Raw genomic sequence first — 20,489 nt, 5'->3', positions numbered from 1 at the left:
GTGTGAAAGGTCCTGCAGGGTGGTTCACAGGCACCACTCCAGAGCTGCAGGACAAAGAATGGAGTGCCCAGTGAACTTCAGCAGGCGTGAGGAGATCATGGAAGGCTACGTGGGGGCTGAAGAGAACGGGACTAGAATACTCATTAGGAATGCTGCTCCAAGCTCAGCACTTTTAATGCTCTTTGCTGCACAGTTTCTGTTTTGTTAGTTGTATGTCCAAGTTTTATTGAGAAGCCAACAAAGCCTTATTTCCATAAAAAAAGATTAAATTATTTATCAAATGCAAATTTAATAAAAATATTTGTTTATTCATCTTTGTTGAACCAGAGTCTGTGTTCTCTTTATGAATATAGTCTTCTCAAGATTAATAGGACAAGATTAACACCCAACATTGTTCAGAGTACAGAAGTGTTTTATTAACTGTGAGCACTATTTCCTTTCATTGATATTGTGAGACTATTTGACAATAAAAAGTTGCTGACTTCTTTTAAACACTGAAACAAAATAGAGTAACAATGATTAAACAAGCTTTAAGCACTGACAATTCTAATAACTGTTCCTACTGAATGTCTGAAAGTCTTAAAAGGCCATTTAATTTTTCTTTGATTTCTGCTCTTTTTGTGCAGCCAGAGCCTCTTCAAGTTTCATATTGATACTCTTAAAGTGCCTTTCTGCTCCTAGAATTCTCCGAGACTCCAGCAGAAGAGCAGGGAGGCTGGAAGTTCCATACTGTTGGTAAGGAAATAAAATTACAAGGCAACATTTTTAGCTCTTGGAAAGATCACTTACATATCAGTATTTATTTTTCCTCTAAAGTGGTGCAAGATGACCTTTAAAAGTGAACAGCCAAAATTAGAGTGCCTTCTGAAATGTGAGGGTTTCCCTTGCACAGGGCAGGTGTGTAAGCCTTCTCCACAGAAAATACCACGCCAGGTGCTGGGTACAACAGGGATGGATTCTAAGGCTACATGAGAAGTTACTCTGGTCATGACATACCAGCACTGTTCTCAGCATTAAATATCTTACATGGAACTGCCAGAGCTTTCCCTACTTCTGAACAACAACACAAAAAATTCATTACTTCTTGATTAAAGAAATTAATTAATTACTTCTTGATTGAAGATTAACTCACTGTTAATCTTCAATTTCTATTAAAAAAAGGACAACTAGGGACAACTGCTTTATTTCTATGTCCTTTGAATTCCTGGATACTGAGAGCAAGGCAGCAGAATCTGCTCTGAAATACTCCAGCTTCTAATATGAGACCAAAAAAACAAGTGAGATACTACAGTAAAGTTCAGCAGTGATTCTCAAGCTGCTTCCACAAAGACAATTAACATAATACTACTACTTAAGAGATGTTAATAGAGAAATGTCATAAATTAAAATAAAAACTTGGAAAACTGAAACACATGCAGAATATGTACTTACTACCACTTTTTTTTTGGGGTTTTCTTCTCTATAATCCAAACAGTCTTGCTGTAGCTCCTTTAAATCAGTAATTAATTCAATTGTTTGCCTCAAGGAAGATTTCCTTTCCTGTAACTCAGCAAATTCTCTTTGTAGTTGCGTCAGTTGCGGTTCAGCTCTGAAAGAATATCAAGACTTTGATGCTTACATCTGCATATTTATTGCATGAATAACTATGTGACCCTATTTCCTCTGAAGGAATTCTTAAAAGGTTGGTCAGAAACACAAAACACAGCTTACTATAGAATAGTGCTTAGGTAGAACAAGCATAGTACTTAAACAGGGGCATGAGTCCAAATACACCAAAAAGACCCAAACCTCTCTTCTGAGTCTGCCGCTCTTTTCTTAAGCATTTATGTTCTTGAAGCGTAGTTTCTTAAATACAAGGTGTTGTGCTTCTGCACACCCCTGCCTGCAAAGCTGTTGGTCAGTGCTTATGCTGAAGCATATTCAGGATCTACAAACTAGCTACACCTCTGCTAAATAAACTGCAGTGCTTAATCCGTTAAAGTGGCGCTCCAAGAACAGAGCACCAACAGTGATTTTCATATAACAGGGTTGCAGGAAAAAAAAACTAAAATGATCAAAAGATTAAAACACAACATATAAAAATGTGCAGACAGCTTTCAGGGCTTCAAATAGTTCTTTGAGAAAAGTTTGTCCATAGGACTACAAAGAAAAACACCTCTCATGGCCATAGAGAAAAGGTTTTTGCCCTGTTATTGTGGATCCAAGCCCGTGGTTCCCTAGAGTTACCTTACAGGGGGTGTGTTAAATGCAGCTTCAGTACAAAGCTTGTCACCAGCAACCCGAGGGCTTTGGGGAAGTCTAATGGTTCTTCCAACCACATAATTCCTGTGCTGGGTATCTAAATGACACTTAAGATTAATGCCAAGTTAGAGAGTGGCAATTGTGTGGCCACATGAGAAGGAAATAAGCCATGTACTAAGAGTAACCCCTGCCCACCTGCAGAGCTGAAATACACTCTCCCACCTCAAAAGCAAAGAAGTCCTCTGCATTACCTTTGTAATTTATGATCCAGCACCTCTGCAATTCAAATCCTAACACTGGTGTTCTTCCTGTCAACATATGGTGAGAAACACCCTCCCAGTAACTAGTCAGCTAAAAGAGCTTGCAAGAATGACTGCCTAGACAACTGAAATATGTAAAGGAGAGGTTATCACGAGCTTATGTAAAAACAAAAAGCAAAGTGGCAATTTCATCAAAATAAAATGAGAGAACAAAAGAAGTTACTTTCCCTTCCGAGTTACAAAATACCAGACTCTTTAAGTTCTTCAGGCTATTATTGTCCATTGTTAGATACACACCCAATTAGCTCTTCTCTGACTTGCACCAGTTGCTGCCTTTTCTTTTTGATGTTGGCTATTGCCTGAAACAAACAGTGAGCAAAGTCTGTGAAACAGTTTCTAAAACTTCAAAGGCAAACAACTCAAATTTCATTGCCTTTTTTTTCCTCTGAAGTTTTATGCTGATTGTCATTGTGGAAAATTGTAAGATACCAGATCTGATAAACGGCCATATGTTACAACTCTATTTGAAACAATTTAAAGCTGTTTAAAGTGTCAAACTGTAATCTCCATCCAAAAGTTTTCTTAAGAAACATTGGATTTACAAGCATAAAAAAGCAGTTTGTGACTTTTTCATTTCAAACATTACAAACTCTAGGAGGTTTTAGGTTTAAAGATGAAAATTAATGCGAATGTATGTTCAAGATGATTGCCATAACTAAGTAAGCTTTCTTTAATATAACATGCAATTTAAAAAAAAGCAACACCCAAAACTCATAATTTAAATTTAGCAACTAAAAATTTAATTTTAAACAAATGTCTAAGAAGCAAACTAAGGATAAATCTGAGTGGCTGTGAATGTTAGGTGTGTATTAAGATTTTCATTTCACATGCAGAGCAGTTTACCATATCACCCCAAGTCAACAAGGCTTTAGCATATTAATTGCTGCTTCCCAGGATAAGCTTTATCTTGACTATTTGTTAAAGCTATTTTGCCATTGAACATTCTGCAGAGGATGTTAACTTGGGCAGAAATCCAGACAGTGCCTAAGCTGCTCTGAAATCTCTCTTCTGTAGGGCATTCACCTCTCCCTGATGAAACCACTGCAATGTTTTTATGCCCTTACACTAGTGCCTCCTTCTGACAACATTCCTATTGCATTTTCAGCAAATTCCTACTTGCTATAAATGAAGAGAGGAACTGTCTTCCTCTGAACAAAAATTCTGCATCTATTTAGGGAATGCAGCTGCCTGAGTCTTCCCTTCTTTAAATTAAGCAATCCCATTCTATCCTCACAGGTTTCTATCTCTGCTGCTCTCCTAGATTTTATATTCATTTATGTTTCTTTAAGGTTAGCTCTCATTATTTAACTGGCTCTCCAGAGGCCTCACTCATTAAAAAAAAAACAACCAAAAAGCCAAAAGAGTAATTGACATGCACAGATCTTACCCATCCTAATGTGCACTCATTCTTTTTACACCATATAGCAGTACACATCTGGAGTTTGCAATCCACCACATTTACTCAGATCTATTCCAAAAATCCTCCTGTGGTTCCCTAACCTCTGTTTGTGCAGTTGATTCTGAGTACAGTACACCTTTCTGGAAATTATTTTATCTCTTCCAGTCAAGTTGTCAACATTTCAATGCCCACAACTGTATGCTCTACAATCTAGTGATATGTATGTGCTTACCTTAGCATTTTTCTTCTTCATATTCTTTAATTCCTGGACTCCTGCTATCTACAGAGAAGAATTATAGGTTGACAGGTCATCACTATCCTCCTAAAAACATGGCTGCAATAATTACTTTGGAATATCATAAAAAGTTGTTTTTTTTTTTATTTTTAAAAAAACCAACCCTGGTTCAAATGGACATCACCAGTTGTGTATTGACTCTTTCTCCTCATGCCAGAGGAAAACTGTTGCACAAAACGAGCTTGTGCAAATAATACTCCTTGTACCAATTCTTGTAATATTACCTTCCTTAATTTTTCTATATCTTTATATAGATGTATAAATCTGGTAATCCCAACACTTGTTACTGCTAATGAACCACTCAGAACTACAGCTTTAGTACTTGGCCACTGCACTTGGCACAAGTCCTGCAAAGTTCTGAGTTCATTTTACTCATCAGAATCACCTTGATCTTTCCTGCCAATAAATCACAGCATGGCTCAGGCTGGAAGGGACCACAGTGGTCACCTGGTCCAACCTCCCTGCTCAAGCAGGGTCATCCTAGAGCACGTGGCACAGGATTGTGTCCAGATGGCTCTTGAATGACTTACAGTTATGTTCAAAATGTTAATTAAAAAAGGATGATTTTCCCTGGAATATGTTAGAGGTCTTACTAAGAAGTCACTGAGACAGCACAAAAATTAAACCCACCTTTTAAACTTCTAGTCAATGAGCTTTGAAAGCAGTGTTTGACATAGCTGTATGCTCATCTAAATGATGCAGCTCACCAGTTTTACTACATAATGATTTAAATATGACCAACACTTCAGGATTACTGGATGCTTCCCTATTCTCAAAAGGTGACAATTTGGCAAAGTACTTGCATGACCCCAGTGTTGTGTCTAGAGGCAGTTATTGTGAAAACCTGTACAGAGGCAGCCAATTCTAACCTGCACACAACAAATTGTGTTTTCATATTATAATACTGACAACAGACTGGAAACTTTTACAGCTTGTAAAATGAATGTGTAAAGGGCAATATAAAACCATAGGTATTTTGACCACAGAACTGATTTTATCTCTGGTGTACTTACAAGATCAGTGATTTGATCCTTGAAAGCAGAAGAAAAGTCACTGATAGCCTTTCTGGAAATGTTTGATTCTATGCTTTGTCTGGAGAAGTCAGAGGGACAAAACATATTTGGTTTAGTAAAGGGGAAATCTCATCCAAAACCCTTCCTTTGAGTAACAAATGAAACCCAAAGTTAAGCAGATAGACAATGGAAGATCTTTCATATACCAGCAATAGCTTTATTTCTGCCTTGAAAAACAGCAGCTGAGATGTGCTGTTCATGTTTGGAAAAATATCAAACCCCTGGAGACCATGTCAAGATTACATGTGAAGAAACATTTGTATCATAGATACTTAATAATCCTTAACATCAGAATGTAACCATGCAGCACTGATTCCCTAAAGGAGAGCCCATTACCAAAACCACAGCTATTTCCTTTGAAAACTTTGAATATCCACTCATGGAAAAGCAGAATATTTACCTGTAATTTGCTGCTATCTTCTCAACTTCAGCCAGAACAATATCCAGTTCTGTAATATCTCTGGGAGATCTCTTCAGCTCTTTGGGACACCAAACCTGTACAGAATGTGGGTTATCCACTGGAACAACAGAATGAACATAAGCATTGCACAATTCTGGTACACATGGTGAAACAACACAAAAACTCTGGTGCCCACCATCAAAATAACCATCCAAAAGTTATGAGTATTTTAACATGAAATGTGAGAAGAGGAATATTCTAATTATTTCATCTGTCTTTGCCCGTGCAACTGTGATAGATTTACCTGGGAACACCTTAGAACTGGGATGATCAATGACATGTAACTTAATTCTTATTATTTATTGTTTCAAGCAAGCCAGGAACACATCAGTAAACTAAGTAATAAACTATGTAGTGTATGTAGATGTGATTTTTTTTGTGTTAAAAAACTATTAGCCTGAATTTGCAACTTGCATTACTCAAAGAATCACAAGCTTTTATATTTGTATACATTCTTTTATTAATACCCCATATGCTCCAAAAACCCCACTACACACAAATGCATTTCTTTAAACTTTGAAATAGCATTATAAACCAATTCCACAAGAAGTTAAACCATGTTTCTTCACACACTCCCCAGTGTAAATCCAGTACTAAAACGTGATGGGGTCCTGTTCCAAGGAAGCAGGATGACCCAAGGGACAGTTTCTTCCCACTGAAAAATGCCATTGTCTTGGAGCTCCCTGTCTCAAGGGACTTTACATCAACAGCTGCTCCTGCACTGCAGCCAGGGGTGCTCTGCCCCACAGCTGCTGCTCCAGGCTGCAGACCAAGGGATGTACTGACACCTCCTACAGCCCCACAGCCATAATTCCAGGCTTCCCTCCAAAGGAAACCAGGCTGCCTTAGAGGTGTAATGCACATCTATGCCTTACCCCTTCAGGACAGGAACAGCCACATCCAGGGATGCAAACCACGGGGATCAAATGGGGGGTCTACACCAAAACTGAAACTGAAACTTCCCATTTCTAGAAGCACTGTGTTGCTACATTCCAGAAATGAAAACCATTGAAAAACTTTGATCTTGAATGAAGAAAAGATATACGGGAGTTCTGAAAAGTGTACTTTACCAGAAGGATCTGATGTGTTCTCCTCTGAAGGCTGCTCCTTTTCTTCCTGGAATTCAGTATTCCGAGTTTTCTGTGACACGAAAAGCAGATTAACTTCCAGAAGAAATCCTAGGTTTACTCATCTGAACTCCTGAGAGATGACAATCAGGCAGCATGCAGAAAGCACTCCCTGACTGAAGCATCAGTAACATTTCCTTTGGCCTGTTCCACCAGTCCCAGCCCAGTGTCACCCTGCTGCAGGACAGAGGCTGCCTGACTGCCCTGGCCACCGATCCTCCAGCCACTGGCCAGGCAGCAGGGAGTGGAGTAATGTTCAAAAACACTCATTCAAAACTGAATGGCATTTAATTCTAACACACATTCAAAATTAATTTTATCAATATTCTTTTTCCCATACGCCTGTTCTGCTTCAATAGCAAACAAGTGCAAAGGATTCATGTTCCATCTAGTATGCCATTCCTTGAGAACATATATTCCAGATACAAAGAAGATAATTGAAAAAATGAAAGCATATACTCCCAAATCAGCAAGAGAATAGGCTACAGGATCCAGGAACACCTGGCTATTATATTCCTTGTTGATGTGACGACTTGTAGCTTTGGGCTTTTCACTTGGGCACCTCACTGGAATACTCTGAGGACTGATTATCTGGGATACAATTAAGTACTAAGAAACAAATGGAAGGTCTTTCTCTGCCCCAATCCTCTAATGCAGGCATGGCATGAAGTAAACTAAAACTAAATTGACTGAAAATAATCATGAAACTTTTTTGGTACCACAGTCTCCTTAAGGGGCTCCTCTCCAGCACCAGCTGTGTTGAATTCCTGAGCATCACCACTGGAGGGCTTTGAGCAACGCCGTTTTTTACTGGGAAAAGAAAAACATGCACTGCTACCTCTGAGGAAGGATGAGCCATACACATACACAAAACCCTGTGTTTTGGGGAACATTTTGTACAGCTGTATCTCATACAAGTACTATTAAAGTTCTTACTTGAATTCATTAGCAAGACAACTTCAGATTTGAACCAAATTGGATTATACATAATAGAAATATACTAAAATTTTAATTCAAATATTTTAGAAATAATTTTCTTTGTTACGTACAATTGAAGTAGAACACTTTTCCCTTCAAATCTAAATATCTAAAGATTAAATTAAATGCTGACAATTTTATTTTTTTCCAACAGACCGTGTGTCTGTATTTTGCCTTTGTGGTGCTGAAACACGACCGAGTGCCTCGTTTTGTGACTGTTCCTCTCCATAAGCATCCACAGCAGTACTGTGCAAAGGGTGATCTAAAAAGAACAAAAAATAAACTGTGTGAGCACTGCTCCCATCTGTTAAGGCAAAGAGCACTGCCAGCCATTAAGCATTTAGTTAGAATATTTGTGGTTTGCTAACTAATAAAAAGGAAGTTCTTGTTACAAGTGTTATTTGAGTATTACGAAAAGATATAGAGTGAAAGGTTTCATAGTTTCTGTACCCATCCACCTTCTATTTCTTTATGAACCCAAACCAAGCTCAGCATGTACACATGGCACAGAACAAGTAAAATACTTGGTACAGTTTAATTCAAGTTCTTCCTTGCTATGGCATATGTAAGCCTTCTACACATTTAAACAATTACTTTCTTTTTTTTTTAAATAAATTTTTAGTAAATGTAGAATTCTTGAAGGTAGCTACCAAAATAGATTAGAACTCTGAAAAATTTAGGTTTCAGCATGCCTTCCACAGTATAAATTTCTTTTTCAAGCACACTGCCACAAAACTTTTGTGTTGGTTTACATAAGTGTCAGTGGGCATCCTTTTTGCAGTCTAAATACATACCACAGAAACAAGAGCTTTTCATTTTGCAGCCTTGCCTTACAAACAACCCTTTTGCTAAATTGTTTTTTATAGCTCATTGTCAATGTAGCTAAGCTGCATTTATAGTACGTGGTTTGCTCAGAGTAATAACTATTACAGCTGAGAAACAGCTCTTAAAAAAAAAGTACAGATAGCTATAACAGAGGACTCCACACAGAAGAGCATCTACCCCATCTAAATTGATTCTCTTCCTGTGTATTGAGGCCTCATTACACAAGTCCAATATAAAACATGGAAGTGGTTTCAATCCTTCACCACAAATTGTATGGCTTTATGTAATTTCTTTAAGTAACACCTGAGAGTGGCAGAAAAACACCCCTGCAAATGTCCAGGTCTACTACCATGAATATTCTTACAATGGTAAAAATGTCACTTCATAATTTGTGTAATTTAATAAAGAATAAGTTAACTTTGGGTTTTAACTGTGAGTTCTTACACAACTGCAATACTATGATGTGTGAAATTCTACCATTCAGACTATAAAGGTGGAATAGCCAGTACTTTCCCATTAACTTTTATTTGCACATACTACAGCATTATTCCTGTTACTTCCTAAATTACAGAAAATAACAAAAACTCCCATCTGTCTTTCCTCTCCGTTACTTTCTCTTGCAAAGAACCAAAACCTTTTCCTAGGTAAGCACCTGAAGTATTTTGTCCATGTGGTTGGTTTGTGAAAAACATGCATTAAATGACACTCAAGATAATACTAACCAAAGGAATCATCAAGCTCATCAAGTTGGTTTCTGTCTGCTACCTTCAATATCCTTGAGACATCTGGTTCCTCAAGTGGAAAAGATTTCACACGAAGATTGGAGTTGGTTTTGTGCTCCTGGATGGGGATGAATTAACAGCCACTTTACCCAGCTCTCTGAATGCACAGCAGATTAAACGTGACAATACACTTCAAGAACATTTGGCTAGGAATACACTTAACCAGAACCATATTGACTCCTAAGCTATGACATAAGGATTTGGAGCATATTTTTGTCTCAGGCTGTGGGGTTTTTCCATTAAAAGAAGCGATGGTATAAAATGTTTATGTTCTGCTATTTGATACTATATTCTGCTGCAAGCTTTGTCTTATTTCATAAACCTATACAAGCTTAGAAATCTTATAACACTCTAATACCTGGTTTCTGTGACATGTAGTCTTTCTTTTCAGGCATTAAAATATTTTTCTTCCATTTCTATATCACATAAATTTCCACCCTGTCCAATTTAATTATTTTCATCTTAAGAAACTGAAAAGCTATAGAGCAACTTCTTATTAAAAAATGGTGGAATTTACAAATCAAGGATTACAGAGACACTTCTGTAAAGCAGAAGGGTAAGGGAGAATGACACTAGTTAATGAAACAGTTGTATGCCATTCACAAGATGCACAAGTGACTTTCCTCACTAATTTCTGTGTGTACCTGTAGGGTGAATTATAACCAGAAAAGATTGACCTCTGGAGCTTTTTAATTTTACCCATGCTTAGCAGTGCCCCAGCATTTCTATTATAGTACCAAATATACACATCAACTACTTTCTCTACAAATCTTCTTTTATGAGATTGTTTATAAACTTTTTTCTGTTTGAAAGTCAATGATCCATTTTGTGCTACACCTAAAAGGAAAAAAGAAAACTCCACAGCAGCAGCCCAAGCCCACCCCAGCAGTTCCCAGTGCAAAGCAAGCCCTGCATTAACCCCTGTGCATCCGCCTCTGGGGACAATGCCATAACATAACATAAGGGCACAGTGACACAACACAGAATCACAGAATTTCCTGCACCGGCAGGGACCCACAGGGCCTTGCACAGGATACCCCACGAGCCACACCCTGTGCCCAAGAGCACCGTCCAAACAGTCCCTGAATTCTGTCAGGCTCGGTGCTGTGACCACTCCCCTGGGGGGCCTGGGCCAGTGTCCAACCACCCTCTGGGTGAAAAACCTCGAATATCCAACCTCAACCTTTGAGGCCGCTCCCCTTGGTCCCCTCGCCGGTCCCCAGAGAGGAGAGGTCAGTGTCTGTCCCTGCAATCCCTTGGTGAGGAAGCTGAGCCCACTCCGAGGGCTCCCTCCCCTCAGTGTCCAGCTGAGCGGACCGAGACCTCAGCCACCCCTCACACGGCTTCCCCTCAGCGCCCGTCACCTTGCCCGCCTCTGAACACTGCAAAACCGACACACTGGCGGTCTGAATTCTGCCCTGCCTAGCCAAACTTACCTCTGGCTTATAGCTGGTACGATTCTTCTTTATTTTCTTCTTTGAGGACATTTCGCTGTTCAGTAAACACTGCTGAATACAAAATCGAGGATGAAGTTAGTGAGAAATTGTCCCCGATGGAACTCAGCTTTCTCAGTGTGGGCACTTGGGAGAGAACGGACTATCTTTGTTACCTCAAGCTATTCTTTGTTCCCTCAGGCTATTGGGCTCAGCTCACTCCAGAAGCGGTACAAGCCGGTCCCGCCGGCCCGGCCCCTCAGGGCAGCCTCCCGCCGCCTTTGGAACGCGCGCGCCGAGCGGGCAGGAAGGAAGGGGAGGAGCGGCCGGCCGGAAAGGGAAGCGGGACCCGGGACGGCGCCGCCGCAGCCCCGCTCCGCCGGGAGAATTCACCTAACCCCACTCCCCTCCGCAGTTTTCTGTCAATGACTCTGATTAAGTACAAAAAATAAACCACAAGAACGTCCGGGTTTTTTCTCCCCTCCCTTTCCCTAAACTGACGCTGTGCATCTGGAAAAGCGAGTCAAAGAGATCGCTTCTGCAAAGATAAGGTGAAAGATGCGGTCACAAACAGTTCAGAAATTTATTTAAACAGCGCCAAAAAAAAGTAGGCTTTAGCTTGAAAATATAAAATTCCATCTCTGGCAATTAAAGTGTTAAGAGGAGATTTAGCAATTTGTCACGTCCCGTCAGTCGGACGGACTGCCACACCTCTGTATCCACTGGCGGTGATGACACCCACACACACCCCTTTGGCTTTAGCCAGGCAAACTAAAACACTGAAACACACACTTCAGGCTTAAGAGGCGGTAAGCTCTCTGTCGGCTTCAATTTTGCTGGCTATAGCACCTAGCCCCTTGAGCCACAAATAAGACAGTACAAATTTGTTTCTGTAGTGATAGATGCTTTTCCAGAAAGGTTTCTTCAATAGAACGTTGTTAAGAACATAAACCTTGGATCCAATTCTCCACCATTGCTCAGCTATCTCCAGCAGGTGACGTGTGGTGACACTTGCCTGCCTTTCCAAGCAGCATACACACAGATATGAGTATGTTATTCAGTAAGTGACAAAATCTGGTTTAGGTTTCTCGTAGTATGGAAGAAACGTATAAAAGAAAATAGAAAATTACGTGAGAGGAGAAACTCTACAGTGAGTAGGAGCAGAAATTTGCTTAGCATCTTGCACTGACATCTATATTCTCATGGAGCTTTAAATAATGTGTGGGTGGTGGTCCTTCCTCGACCCTGCTCTGGTAACTCCAGCCCTGAAATCTCTCAAACCATACCCCCTGGATTTAAGCCAAATGCAGTGTGAGGGCAGGATTAAGGAAACCCACTACCACCCAGGCAGTGTTTCAGAAAACTCCACCTTTCACTTAAGTCATCTGAGGTGATGGTAAGAACGCAATTGCCAGGAAAAAGACAAAAATAAAAGATTTGCTTGTTTCGTAAAGTACTGAAAGAGCAAGTTACATACAAGAGCATCCTTTTCCTACAAATATTGGCCAACACCTTAAACATAAAGAGTTACTTTCCAAAAGCAAAAGTGTAAACAACCAGCCTTTAGAATGTATTCAGTATGTCTGTAGCAGTGGAGTTTTAGACCCTGTCAGTTAGAACATTACACCTGGGCTTGTTAGTCAGCAGCATTTTTCCTTGATAAACAAACACATCACAGCATTGAAATGCAGAAATATTTATTTTGGTTTCCTTCATTGGTTTTGAAAATTGTTTTGGTTTTATAAAACATAGAAATAGCCAACACTAAGCAAACATTTGAATTTCAATGTAAAACTACTGCTCTAACAGTTGACTTGGATTTGTGTACCTGAATTGTATACACATACGAAATTATGCTACAGAGTAGTGCATTACAATCACACACAAATCTTAGTGCAAACCTTGTTGTGCTTGTATTTTACATATATCCATGTTTTCAAAAAACAGCAATGAATGTTAATGCAAAACCAACTCTGTTAAGGATAGCAAAAGACTTATGCTGGAATAAGGCTTATTTCTGCTGATTTTTCAAACAAAAGGTAATAACTAGTTTTTATTTTGCAATTTATCTGGGAATTAGGTTTTGATCCCTGAACAAATACCTATCCTGGGCCAGCACACAGTTCAGTTGGCATGTATAAATCATTCCAATTGCTGCAAAGCATCAGGCAAAAACATTCTACCTGACCTATTTTGCTGTTCAGTGAAGGGTACTCAGTGGCTCATACATAAAGCACAGGAAACAGGTTATGTCAGAAGTCTTCCACTTAGAGAGGGCCTGGCACATTTTTATAAAAACACATTTTAAATACAAGTTCATTACAGGGCAACAAGTGTCTGGTACAGGTGCAACGTTTACCCTGACTGTTAGCATAGCCCAGCCTTCTGATTTGGTTTTTAGGTCTCTAGTGTTCTTGCCAGAGTTGGGATCTGCTCATTTGCAGGGCTGGCACCACTCCAGAACCATGCTAATGTAGCAGAGGCTACACTTGCTGAAAGAACTGCATCCACACAGTGCAGAACCACCATATGCAGACTCTGAGGAACTTCTATTCATCAATCTTCTTTGTGGGGAGTGCTGACTTCTACCTTATAGAGGTACATCCCATAACTGGCTGCACATGTAGAGGGGAGATACAGCTCAGATGCCTTGCCCCAGTTAACATTGGGACTAACAAAAGATGTGATACCAGCCATGCAAACTGTAAGGGTTTGGGTTTTTTGGTGGTTGGGTGGGTGGGGTGGTTTTGAACAGCTTAAGTAATTTTTCTGAGAATGCAGGATACTTAGAGGCATTTTCAAAGCTGCCAAATCCTTTGTGGAATTGACAACTGCAAAACACACTGCAGACAGCAAACATGCTGGCAATAAAACCTTAGCTCCTTGGTGAAGGTGAGTCCCATTTTTGACCAAGGAAATATTAAATAACTTACATATAGTTACCATTTACAGTTAAGGCTCTTTTTGGAAATTGTAGGTCACCATAAAAACAGTATGCAACACGACTTGACAGTAAGGCAGTGTTCCATTTCTTCAATGTTCCTATGGCAAGTACCCATTTTTGTACAAGTTAATGATTGCACAGTTTCCTTCCCTATTTTTGCTGTAGTCAAAATACAGATACAAAGGCCAACAGTAGACAGACATGTGCCATTTTTCTCTTCCATTTGCAGTTACATTTTGGCATTAGCATAGAGTTCATCTATCTGTGACTGGAAGTATTTTCGCAGTTCTGGTCTCTTCGCCTTCAGTGTTGGTGTCAACAGGCCATTTTCAATAGAAAACATTTCAGTGTGCAGGACAATGTCTTTCACCTGGAAAATAAAAAGTTACTAGCCAAGCTGTATTCCTTGAAATAGACAAGACTGTTACAAACTTGCCCAGACATCTTACCAAAGCTCATCACTTGAAAAGTTTTCCAGACACAAATTAAAAGCAGTGTTTGGAGAATCGGATCATATTGGTGTTGACAAGTTTAAAAAATTAGGTATTTGGTTCTCATAAGCATCATACCTGTTCAAATGACTTCAAACCAGACTCTTTCCCAACTCTCACCATGTCCTCCAGAATATATTTTTTTACATCCTGTGGATACAGAAATATGTTATATAGCTTCATGCTTCCATAAGCAGCAACTTGAAAAAGCTGATGCAGAACATTTAACAGTTCAGCTAGACATGCCCCTTACCTTGTTTCTGCATAGCTCTTGATAGGAGCCTTCACATCCCCTTTTCTTGGCCCAGCTGTTCAGAGTCTCAGGATCAGGTACCACAACACCTACTAAGAAGGCCTAAAAAAAAAAAAAAAAAGAGAAACACTTCAGTTCCTACACATTTCATTGGGGAGCATTTTTGATCCTGCTGTAAAGTCAACAGCTTTCTCTGATACCTACCTGAACACAGCAAGTGCAGTTCAGTTCAGCTGAACTGAAAGAATTAAGATCCACATTTTTCTTCACATTTGAAAACCCCCAAGATATCCAGGTTCTTTCTTGGTATGCATGGGTTTTTCTGTTTTGTTTTTTTGGTTTTTCCCACTGCACAATGTTAGCAATTTATATACAGTCATTAATATGCAAATTAGTTTAGTTTCACTACCTGGTGTGAAACTAAATCCAGAAACATGCTATGTAACTGCTGGAATCCAATCACAACCAAAATGCATAATGATAATAGTTTACAATAAAAATTTAAATGTCAGTCCCAAAATTTGGGGTGAGGGGAAGGAAGAAAGGAAAACTTTGCTGCAGTCTTCCTTTGCATTAATTTTTAAAATTACCTGAAAAATGCTTACCTGCAAGCTCTCTCCATGGACAAACACCTGTGCAACAGCTTCACATCTCAGATACACATTCTCTATTTTTTCTGGTGCTATGTACTCTCCCTGGGCTAGTTTAAATATGTGTTTTTTCCGGTCAATGATCTTCAATGTACCATTCTGTTGGCAGAAATAACTTTTACTCAGAGGAGGCACTTCAGGTGAAAAACCAATCTACACACCATAGGCATGCCACACTGGCACAATGAAACTGTGTTAAAATCAGAGAATAGTCAAACTAGTGTTAGAAGAAAATAGGTTATGTATCCATCTAATCTAAAGTGGGGAAAGCCTCAGCACTGACACTGTCAATCCTTTTTTAGGCCCAGGCATACAGATTCAGCTACAACAGTGATTATCCACAAATTCTTGTCTTTCACCTAACTAATTCTGTTCAATAGCAAATGTTTTCTAATATATTTATTAAATTTCTGCCAGTTACTATGAAAGTATTATTGCAGCTATGTAAGTTAACTTACTGGTAGCCACTTGCCAATATCTCCTGTGTGAAGCCAGCCATCTTTGTCCAGAGCCTCTGCTGTTTTTTCCGGATCTTTTAAATAGCCACGAAACACATTTACCCCTTTAATACACACCTGAAAAGAGCCATTTGTTAATATGTGCCACAATGAAGGAAAGTTAGCAATCACTACTATAAAAAAATTCATCTCCAATGATTCTTAATGCCCATTAAAAAGGCAAGAGGAAATTTGTGTTTGTACAGGAATTTCTCATGGTTTTTGGAGACCTAATGTTTTCCATTGGTATGAAATTGAGTAAGAAGCAATTGGAAGGATCTGATCTCTTCCAGTCTAGCAGTAGTCTTCCTACCCACTATTTGAATAATTGGAACCTATCAGAAGAAATTTGGTTTTATTTATGTGAAAAAATTCTGCTGCATCCAGAAATACGATCTCTCAGCCTGGCAACATTTTCATTTCAGCTTTGGTAAACAGCAGGGGCATTGTGCTAAAACTAATGGAGAACAAACCAGTTGGGTATCAAGCAAATGGCATTTGTTGCCCAAAAATTAGGCTAGAAGGAATTACTAATGTGGCACAGCAATCAATTTTTGAAAAACGTTCAGTGCCTACCCAGTATGCTGGTGAGCTACAATATAATGAACATGAGATGTTGTCAATAGGAGGGAGATCAGAGTACTAGTGAGGGTTCTCATGACCTTATGGAGACAGTAACAAACTTGGGACCAAACTAAAGTATTATTTGCAAAGCAACTAACTTCTGTTCTAAAAAAGACCTTATCTGGAAGGATACAAATAAAAGAGGACTCTACGTGTTCCAGTCAGGTCAAAGACTGAATAATCAAATGTTAATTTTTCACAGCCCCTGAGATCACAGCAGGTCACAGCTTTTCCCAGTAGAGACAGCCAACCATTTATCTGTATCCTGCTAGCTGGCACTGAGACCTCTTCTGCATATGCTCATATATAATTCTATTCACATATTTATTCTTCTTGACTGGCAAAAGTGAAAATCAAGGCTGACAGAGCAGAGAATATTGCAAGCTTACTCTCAGAGAAGGGGACTAGAAATATTTAACCCAGATAAAAAACAGAAAATAAGGAAGAATATTTCTTTTAGGCAAATGCATAAGGAGAGCCAATTCAAAAGCAATGGGCTTTGAGTTCTGTGAAGCAAGTTACAATACTTTTTTGTTATATTTCGAATAGTTTATACTGAGGAAATTAGGCCTGAAAGACTAAGAGGGCAGCTGATACATTAAGGAGCTACCATTTTTATTCAAGTCCAAGTAATTCCTAATGCAGCATATTTTCACATTAAGTGAAAGCAAAACACTTTTAGGAGACTCTAAAAAACTATTTAACTATTTATCATTATAAGAATTTATACTCAGTTCCTCTAGCAAACCAATCTCTAAGAACATACTGAAAGTGAAGCAAAATGTGCTGTTGAAGACTACATATGGAGTCATATGCAAGACAGAAGACTTTTGACATTGTTCTTCACTTGCAAGCAGTTTCCCACCACGAAGACCAACAAAATCCTTGAGTATTTCTGGGAGTTAAAGCTCAATGATTTGTTTCTAGTCTCATACGAATCACAACCAAAACAAATAAATATTATAAATCCTTATAAATATTATAAATCCTAGCCACAGATCAGTTACTTGCTTAAGTTACTTTTAATTTCTCACTTCCCCAGTTGCCTCCACATGAAAGACACCACAGTAAATCTGCTTTCGAAGCTTGGGAAAAATAAATTACTACATGAACATCTCTTCAAAGTAGATACAAAGTTAAATCTGTATACACTTAATTTTGAAAAAATACTTTAGAAGACAGCATATAGCATCACATGTAAAGCTGAGTCCTCAAAATGCAATTTGTAAAACATACGTGTTCAATTTGTGCAGATTGCATTAAAAAGTTCAGAAAAACGTGCAGGCACAAATCACAAATCACCAGCAACCTTCATGGCACTTGATGTTCATTTCTCAGAAGTTCCCAGCCACTTTAAGTGACCTCATCTCATCTCTTAACTTTGTATCTATTTTGAAGAGATGTTCATGTAGTAATTTATTTTTACCCAAGCTGGGTAACTGGCTGTATGCATCAGCTGCTCTCTGGCCCTTGGCAGCAGGGTGGGAGGGAAGCCCTCTGCCAGCATTCTGCTGAAGGGTAGCTGCACCATGAGGTGGCCACACTTCCCAGCTATTCCACAGCTGGAAGATGTTGCCTTGTCAAACAGCCTTATGTATGGTCATAAAACCATCTGTTAGCCCGTGGGATAACATTGCTATGTAAGCTCTTTTCCCTCCCCCCATTTATATTTCCTGATTTGTTTCTGTGAATCATTAACAAGTATGGCATGCAGGCATCTTAGATTTCATGTAGCAGGCCATGTTTAGCACTTTTACTAAACTCAGTTATTTCAGGAACAAAAAAAAAAAAATTCCAAAAATTCCCAAGAGGGTCATATTGCCTTTCTTACTTACCTCACCCTCTCCTTTGGCAGCCAAGTAATTCATTTCTTGTACATCAACAAGCTTGATGATATTGCATGCCATTGGTGCTCCAACATGACCTATTAAATACAGTAACACTTCAATAGCCTGATGCTTTTTAGTCAGATTCTGAAAAAAATAAGCTGCTTACATACTGAAGAAAGATGGAAAACTGATTTCTGGTAGCTTAAATTTGCCAGGACTGCAACATTAATTTCTCAGATATCCCTAAGAATGTTACAAGCTGAACCATGTATTCAAGCTTGCTTTTTCTTATAATCAGGATCCTCACTCTACAGACATATTTAAGTAGCAGAAGTCCCATACAGTTTCCATTAGCAATATTATATCAGTTAGGGAGCTAGAGATGTAACAGCTCAGGGAAGTGCACACGCTTGATTCCAAACACCAAGAAATGGCATTTGTATTTCCACAAGTGCCATTATACACAGAAGATTTGTGCTTGATAGAAACTACAAGGGTTAATACTGTGACCTCCCCTCTCCTAAAGCTACTTCAGCTTACAAGAACAAATCCTAGAAGTTTGAATTACTGAGCATTCATAGCTATTTAGGGTAGAAATGTCAAGCGATCTCTTCAATTATTTTTATTTCACTTGAAGAAAACCAATCTTATCACTCACGATAGGTGAAGAATAAATAAAGTGATCTGGGATAAAGTTAGTGAAGATTAAACAAAGTAAGTCATCAGGGACCTCTAAAAATTTCACTAATCCTAAAATTTAACAGACAGGTAGACAGCTGAACATCATACCTGCAGTCCAGTCACCAGGCAATGACAGGGAGCATCCAGCTGTGCATTCAGTCTGTCCATAACCTTCATAGAACTAGAAGGAGAAATCAAAATATAATCTAAAGACCATTACTTTTCAACACAGTTTCTTCATTAAAATGCAATTAATATTATGTTTATTTTCTTCTAATTGTTTAAATTTGAGTGTACCAAAACCCTCAGCACCTTCTAAAAAACCCCCTGAAATATTAGTTTTATCACAATACAGTTTTAAATGCTAATATTCCACCTTCAGTTCCAATATCTACTCCAAAGTTTCACACAGCATGTGACACCTGTGTAGACTAAAACAGAAAACAGCAGAAGAAGCAAGAAAGAAGTGAAGAACCATAGCACTAGCAGTGACTTCATTCACATAATTTAAAAATAGGCTTGTCTGAGACAGCCAGAAATGGAATCCCTATGCCCCATGACAGTTCTGTGATTGCTATACACATGACAGGCTTCCCTTTTCTATGCAAAACACATTGTTACACCAGCACACCACTGAAAAACTTCAGGAAATTATGGAAGCCTGACATTTTAGATGATTTTGCTTTCTATCCTTGAAATTTAATTTTAATTGAATTTATTTAATTTCAACACATTTGTTCTATTTTATGCCATTGCTGTTGAATTTTACCTCCAGAAGCTTATACTTGGAAGAGGCTCTGAAGATAAATGCAACATGTGCAAATTGATTCACCTCATGTTCAAAACAGCAACACTACAATATTACCACACTGATTATTAGATTTTCTACAGTAGTTAAAAATATTTCTGTAAACAAGGCAAACTCCAGAAAATTAAACAAAGTAGGTAATTTATTACTTACTGCAGCCCACAAAAAAAGTCTTTCCTAAGACAGGTCAGCTGGTTACTTCAGTTAAAAGACTTTGGGATGAATACAGAAACTTCAGGGGACTGAGAGAAACTCAGGAAAAGAGCATGCACTTGTATCATCTCCAAGAACACTAGAAAGAGTTATCCATATAATCAGACTGCTAGACAAGCTCTAACAAGGGAGCTCTCTAAGGGAGAGTAGAGATGTTAAACACTCCAGGTGTTAAAATATTTAGGGTTTGGGACTTAAGGCCAGGCAACTCACCTGACAACCAAGAGCTGCTCTCAAGAAGGTCAGTACACTTGCAGACACAGGTGCTGCTCCTGTGATCATCAGCTTTACTCTTCCTCCCAAACTTGCCTACAACAGACACAAGATACTGTGGACACCAAAAGCATTTCAGAAATATTTCCAGAGTCATCTTCTATGACACCCTTAGCCACTGTTGACATACAGTGCCACCCACAAACGGTAGAGAGTAAAAGTGTAGTCCTGCTATTGCAAGCTGTTTTTCTTGCAGTGTTTCTAGTCTCATTATTGGCTGGAAGATACAGAATCTCAAAGTATCTGTACATGGTGTCACTGCAATGCAGACCCTGCAAAAAGGAGCTTAAGCC

At 38.9% G+C, this 20,489-nt stretch overlaps 2 protein-coding genes across 4 annotated transcripts in view; both read right to left on the bottom strand.

Annotated features, from left to right (window-relative positions):
- Positions 1-30: 30 nt before the first annotated feature.
- CENPU (centromere protein U) lies at positions 31-11,218 on the bottom strand. 2 transcript variants are annotated; one of them, XM_054295495.1, is made up of 12 exons: positions 11,110-11,218; positions 10,937-11,008; positions 9,441-9,558; positions 8,050-8,155; positions 7,635-7,725; positions 6,859-6,928; positions 5,729-5,846; positions 5,269-5,347; positions 4,193-4,240; positions 2,799-2,860; positions 1,432-1,588; positions 31-729 (listed from the first exon to the last, which is right to left on the bottom strand). In XM_054295495.1, the coding sequence occupies exons 2-12, from the start codon at positions 10,985-10,987 to the stop codon at positions 592-594; spliced, it is 1,038 nt and encodes a 345-aa protein (XP_054151470.1). In that variant the 5' UTR covers positions 10,988-11,008; positions 11,110-11,218; the 3' UTR covers positions 31-591. The 2 variants fall into 2 exon arrangements, with proteins under 2 accessions (XP_054151470.1, XP_054151471.1); XM_054295496.1 differs by having other exon boundaries at positions 10,937-11,005.
- A 1,395-nt stretch (positions 11,219-12,613) lies between these two features.
- The window catches only part of ACSL1 (acyl-CoA synthetase long chain family member 1), a 38,025-nt gene continuing 30,149 nt past the window's right edge, over positions 12,614-20,489 (bottom strand). For both annotated transcript variants that reach the window (XM_054290989.1, XM_054290999.1), the window contains exons 14-21: positions 20,137-20,232; positions 19,011-19,083; positions 18,228-18,316; positions 15,730-15,846; positions 15,227-15,370; positions 14,622-14,723; positions 14,447-14,518; positions 12,614-14,247 (exon numbers count right to left, since the gene is read on the bottom strand). In XM_054290989.1, coding sequence (XP_054146964.1) covers positions 14,107-14,247; positions 14,447-14,518; positions 14,622-14,723; positions 15,227-15,370; positions 15,730-15,846; positions 18,228-18,316; positions 19,011-19,083; positions 20,137-20,232 — 834 coding nt within the window. In that variant the 3' untranslated portion in view covers positions 12,614-14,106. The remainder of the gene's footprint in view (positions 14,248-14,446; positions 14,519-14,621; positions 14,724-15,226; positions 15,371-15,729; positions 15,847-18,227; positions 18,317-19,010; positions 19,084-20,136; positions 20,233-20,489) is intronic.

This window comes from Melozone crissalis, unplaced genomic scaffold (genome assembly GCF_028551555.1).
Source record: "Melozone crissalis strain CALT ecotype California unplaced genomic scaffold, PUWL_Pcris_2 ptg000006l_1, whole genome shotgun sequence".
Lineage (NCBI taxonomy): Eukaryota > Metazoa > Chordata > Aves > Passeriformes > Passerellidae > Melozone > Melozone crissalis.
This window is presented reverse-complemented; position numbering and strand designations above follow the sequence as displayed.